This window comes from Lepidochelys kempii, chromosome 8, assembly GCF_965140285.1.
Source record: "Lepidochelys kempii isolate rLepKem1 chromosome 8, rLepKem1.hap1, whole genome shotgun sequence".
Classification (NCBI taxonomy): Eukaryota; Metazoa; Chordata; order Testudines; family Cheloniidae; genus Lepidochelys; species Lepidochelys kempii.
Window position 1 is genome coordinate 5,367,193 of NC_136387.1, and position 6,000 is coordinate 5,373,192.

At 45.5% G+C, this 6,000-nt stretch overlaps 1 protein-coding gene across 7 annotated transcripts in view; it reads right to left on the bottom strand.

Moving 5' to 3' along the window:
- The window catches only part of GRIA1 (glutamate ionotropic receptor AMPA type subunit 1), a 163,208-nt gene extending 158,889 nt beyond the window's left edge, over window positions 1–4,319 (bottom strand). For all 7 annotated transcript variants that reach the window (XM_073355277.2, XM_073355278.2, XM_073355280.1 and 4 more), the window contains exons 1-2: window positions 4,077–4,319; window positions 1,620–1,757 (exon numbers count right to left, since the gene is read on the bottom strand). In XM_073355277.2, the coding sequence (XP_073211378.1) occupies window positions 1,620–1,757; window positions 4,077–4,158 (220 nt within the window). In that variant the 5' untranslated portion in view covers window positions 4,159–4,319. The remainder of the gene's footprint in view (window positions 1–1,619; window positions 1,758–4,076) is intronic.
- Between the last annotated feature and the right edge of the window lie 1,681 nt (window positions 4,320–6,000).

The following is a 6,000-nucleotide window of genomic DNA, read 5'->3' on the forward strand; positions in this document are numbered from 1 at the left end:
CAATATTCTGTGAGACAGTCCTGCACCTGAGATCAGATTCCACAGGTCCTGCTTAGCTACCTGCTACCAGATCAGGAATGGACAATCCCAAACGCAGCCCATTATCCTCTCCTGGGTAGGTTGTATCCTCCTTTGACGAATATCAGAGGGGGTCTGTCTTTTTCTTATACTTTGGCAATGCTTGTTTAGCTTGTTCTGCCAATAAAGTCTCATTGAATTGACCTGAAATAGTTTTTTTCTGGCTTGAGGGAAGCCTACCAGTTGGCTCAGAGAGGACTATTAAGGAAAATAAAAAAATCTTTACAGTAGTCATTAGCTACTACAGTGAAAAAGTGGCCAAATTATTACCTCTCTCTCTTTTTTTTTAGTGCTGTCTGAAGAATTCCAGGATTTCAAATCTCTCTGCAGACCTCACAACAGAAACATGTAACCTTCCTTCCTCTAAAGAAACACTTTGTTAATTCTTCCGCTTGTACGTACTGGGTTATTTTTCCAAGAGAACATTTTTTTTCCCCTGTGCATTTCTTAGCAGAGGAGAACTGTTTGTATCCATATCAATCTGGCTAGCCACATGACTAAACTGCAGAGAGGGTGTTTCAGTGAATCAAAAGGATACTACAAACATTAGGCAATAACAATGCACCAGGAATCACAAAAAGAAGGCTTTCTTATATCCCTCCAGTCCCTACTGCCAGTCCTTAAATACACACACGGATTGAAAGTGATGAGTATAACACTGGATCAAATGAAAGAATTCTTTGTGCATCAAGTCACAACAGGCTCTAGTCTCTCTAACAAAGCACTGGGCTGCACAATACAAAGAGGAGAGCCCTGCAGTATTCCCATTTTGAACTGTGGTTTTTTTTTCCCCCATTCTTTTTGTTGCTGCTAATCCTGATATTACCTGGTGATGCATTCTTTTTTGCTCCCAACTACCGCACATAACGAGAAGCCGTCCAGTCGGCTGTGTTCTTTAGTACCGTGCAGCTAAGCCATATTCATGGTTCTGCTGTGGCAGTTCTTTTTCAGAAACACTTTAATGGTGCTGATACTTCCAGCAGAACTTGAAACCAGACCTCTCCCATTTCTCTCATTATTGGGCATGTCCCTTGTTTTAAATTCATCCTCTGTTTGCATCTAGCACCCTTTTTACAGCTGTCTGTTACTTCCACCAGAAATGCTGCCTGGCTAAACTAAGGCTAGAGAAAGAGGTGTTCATATTAAGTAACCCATTCCACGCCCAGAAGTGGGGTCTGCGTCACATCAGGGCTATGACAAACATGGGAGCGAGAACTGAAATGAAACCCCAACATGAAAAGTGTGGGAGAGATTAAGAGAGAGAGAGAAACTGCAAGATTTTTACATAGTGCTTTAAAATCATCAACAGAGAAAATATAAGACATCTCATGAACAACTGCAGAGATATCTAATGCCCAAGTCCCAAAACAAAACAAACAGAATCAGAAATCTCTTGTACAGAGTTTCTTTACGTGGAGCTGATGGAGGATATCAAGTTGGGAGCAAGAGCCCCTCTACGTATATCCCTCATTTCAGAGGAGAAACCAGCCAGGATGAAACTCACAAAAAAGAGAGAGAGAGTGTGGAAAGCCATTACTTACAGGTGTATGTCATTTCAAAGCTGTCGCTAATATTCACAATGTCAATCTGGGGAAGCAGTTTAGGGGGTTCTGTGAGCTGAGACAATGCAAACCTAAAAGCCGCATGTTCCTGGGACTGCTGATTAGGAAATAATCCCCCTAGAGAGAAAAAACAAAACAAAGCAAAGGTCTTAAATGCATCCACATTGCAAGGCTTATTTGTTACAACCAGTCTTTTGACAGGAAGCTATTGCTCCTGCACTCAACTAATGCTACTCGCGTGTGGCTAGAACTCCATAACTTCCCAGTACGGTGAGAAACCAGGGGGTATGGGCTTAGGCATCTTTTGTAGCGTGTACCTTATGTCAGACATGTATCAAAAATATGCCAGCTCACACATTTCCCTCGGCCGGGCAGCAGCCAGGATGGGATTGAGCCAATTGATTTGGGGTAAGTCTCCTCCTGCATAAGGCTAAGGGACAAGAACTGAAGTCCTGCCAGGATATCCTTATGAGGGAGAACAGCATCTCTCTACCCCCCATAACCAATGGAGAACAGCACCTCATGCAGCTCACCCGTCTGTAGGCCCACATTCGATTCTGCCCCCCGACTCACCACAAACAGCCCAATGGATTCAAATGAGCTACTTTACTCAAAGAGTAAAGTGCTACTCGGCAGGGGTAAGGCTGGCAGAATCAGACCCAGAAGGAATAATAATTGGTGGCTGGGGACTGAGGGAAGAGGAACTCCTAAGACGGTTGTTGTAAAGGCGGAGAATTAAGCCTTCTTGACAGGCCACCTGCTGCTAAGCAGGGATGAAGTTTGCTGCACTGAGAAGACCAGCATTTTGTTTTACAGGTGACAACAGACAAAGCCTGCAAGACCAGTCAAAAATCTGACCATGAAGGGGTTTGCCCACGGAGATGATTGCCAGGATCCCAGGCAAGCCCTGGAATTATAGTACAAGGTAGCAAATCGGATAGGACTTGCCAGACTGGATTGGACCCAAGATCCATCTAGCCCAGCGTCCTGTCTCTGACAGTGGCCAGCACCAGCTGCCTCAGGGGAAGTTGTAAGAAACCTTGTAGTAGGCATTGATGGGATAACCTGACCCCAGGGATAGTTTGCTGCTGACTCCCAAGATTTAGAGGTCAGTTTATATTCCAGAGCATGAGGGTTTAGATTCCTTCCAAACTCTTTTTATTTTAATATTTATGGTTATACAGCTGGGTTTTCTTGCTGTCCTTACAAATGTAAAAGGGAGTCTTATTATCCTGATTTACAAGTCAGGAAACGAAGCAGAGAGAGAGAGAGAGTGACTAATGGAATGAAAATAAAAAGGTCTATTGATTAATTACAACTTTCCCAAGCAGACTGCTTGGAAAATCAGCAAGGAACCAGCAGCACAGAGAGCTGCCCGTTGGCAGGAAAGGCACTTTGCACATTTTCAACACAGGTTAGATCTAAGAGTGTGGAGGGGGCATTTGCGCACCAAAAAAAATTCATGCCTATGTGTTGCTGCCAAAGGAAAACCAACCTGTTAGTATGCATCCATCCATCTTTTTTTTTTGAATGGGAAAAAAGCTTGAGGTGTCAAATAAATTCTGAGTTGGGGGTGAGTGGCTGGGAGGGAGGGGACGGGGAAAGCAAAGCAGCATAAACAGCAATAAATGCACCAGCTGTGCAGCTGGACTCACCCAGGAGTTGCTTTAACTCATTGGCTTAGCAAACGGTTGGCATTACAAAGAGAGGGGTGATGGAAAGAGACCTATGCACAAGGGAGAGAGAGGAGCAGAGATATGGTACCCAATTGCATATAATAAAATAATAATAAATAATAATAACGTGGGGGAGGGATGAGAGAAACTGTGAAATTATCGAATAGGGGAGGGCAAGAGACAAAGACATGGGGAATTGCCAGTACTAGAGGAAAGCAAGTGGAATGAAATGAAAAGAGATTTGAATGCAACATCTTCTTAGACTAGCTCTGGCCTTATTCTTTCACAACAAACAACAACAACCACCGAGATGATCTAGTGTTGTTTCCTCTGCCAGGTACTCCACCTCTAGACACGAGAAACCTTGCCAAAAATAAAATGCAATAGGTGCTTTTTTAACTACCCCGCTCCCCGTCTCTCTCCCCCCCACCCCCGTCCCCCCATGCAGAGCACCAGCCCTGGTATTTTCCTTAGCAAACAAACAAACGGGTTTTTTTGCTTCCTCCATTTCCGAGGCACTTTTTGGTGCAGGCACTGATTCCCCCCCCCCCCCCCCCCGGAAGAATTGCTACCTCCCTGCTATGATGATCCCTTCAGCAACCTACACAGCTCTATCCACATCAAAATCTACCCTGCATATCACATAGACACACATTCTTTCTTTGCAAGCGAAGGGAATGAATTGGTCAGATCCCCCCGCTGCTTGCCAGGGAGAGTCGCTCCCAAATAGAGCCACAGCTCCGGAGCATCTCAAACTCACCTATCTGGATATTGTTGGGGAAATTGGCCCCTAACACCGTCCCTAGGAAACTGGTGCAGAAGAAGGCAAAAATGTGCTGCATATTCCCTTTTGCATTGGCGAAAAAGAACCTCAGTTCCAAGCATAGATTTGGTTTTTTCCCCCCCCTTCTCGTCTCTTTCTCTCTCTCCTCCTCCTCCTTTCTGCTCTGCCTTCTGTACTGTGCAGCTCTCTCTCTTGGAATCCGGCGTTTAGACTGCTGCCTTAACACCAACTGACAGCAGGATTAACTGAGCACTGAGAGAAAGAAAGAGAAACCCTTCCTCATCCCCCCTCCACGCACGCACACACACATATACACACACACACACTGTGCCCTTCCCTCATGCTAATTTCCCTCTCCTAGTGGGAGCTCAACAGCTGGGCTAAAGCCTTTCCCCACCCCTTTGTCAGTCTCTTCCTCTGGGGTCCCCTGCATTGTCCATTGTGGGCAGTTCACACAATGTTTCCCTAAAGTAACCTTCTTCCCCCACCTATTTTGGCACAGGGTATAAAGAACGTGCAAATCAGTAGGTGGCAAACTCCTACAGAGAAAGGTCTCAACTCTACAGTCTTAGATTGATAGCTTTTTGAGCTGAGTGACTTGGCCCTTGGGATCCAGGATCTAATTGCTACACACCGGTCACTACAGCCTAGTTCCTTAACACAATAGAAGGGGATGTACCCTGGAAATCTCCCTTGAGAGGAAAAAATAATTTCAGAGTGACAGGCAGAAGACATGCCTGAGGATGAAAAGAAGGTTCTCTTGATCTTTCCTGCTGAGTTTCCAATACCCTTTCTCTGCCCATGGTTAACCTATTCTTCCCCTTTCAGTGTGTGCTTGCTGCATTTTATTCCTGTACTCATTGTGAAGGAATTCATGCTAGCACAGTCAGGTGGGCGTGCTGGAATCGCTAGGAGGATACTGTTGCTTGAGTTATTATATGAGCCATTTTGCAGGGATCCTGTGGAGGATCTCGGCTATTTTACCATTAACAGCTTTGCTTTTTTAACTTTGGTCCAGTTTCGGATTTAGAAACATTTAGGACAAGGGGCATTTATTTTGTAAACACAAATCCATGTACCATCTAAAGGATCCAGCCAGGATCAGGTCCCCTTTGTGCCAGGGGCTGCACATACACTAGGTGAAAGAGGACGACGGCCTTGAGGAGTTAACAGACAAGATGGACAAAGAGTCAGAGGGGAAACAGGAACCCAGAGAGGAAGCAGCTAGTCCAGCAAATCAGTGCCAGAGCCAGAAATGAAACCCAGGTATACTGAATCCCAGCTCAGTACCCTATTCCCAAGACCACACTGCCTTTTACATTGCAATGCTGCTTATCCGGTGTGGAACAAGAGTTAAATAAAAGTACCAGAAGACAGCTGGGTTCCCTTCCAGGTGAAGGTCACAAGTCAAATTAGTTTGACCTTCTTTTCTGAAGAGATGGATGAGATTAAGGTGGGGAACACGTATATTGAATATCTGAGCTTCCAGAGAGTGAGATGTATTAGGGATGGTGTATGCTGAAAAGTTACCTCGACATAGCTACATCTTGCAAGGGTGTGAAAAATCTACACCCCTGCCCGACGTAGTAAAGCCGTCCTAACCCCTGATGTAGAGAAGGCAAGGAAGATTTTTTCTGTTGACCTAGCTACTGCCTCCTGGGGACGTGGAGTACCCAGCGTGAAGGGAGAAAACCTCCCATCATCTACGCTGACGTGCTACAGCAGTGCACCTGCTGGTACGCCGCTACAGGGTTTTGAGTGTAGACATAACCTTGGATTGTGGAGCTGATGGAAGCCCCACCATTTGGGAGACAGCACTAGGAAATGCACTGTAGGGAGCAGTGGTGCACTGGTATGGAAAGACAGGCTGGATGATCTAATAGGCCTTCTCTATCTCCAG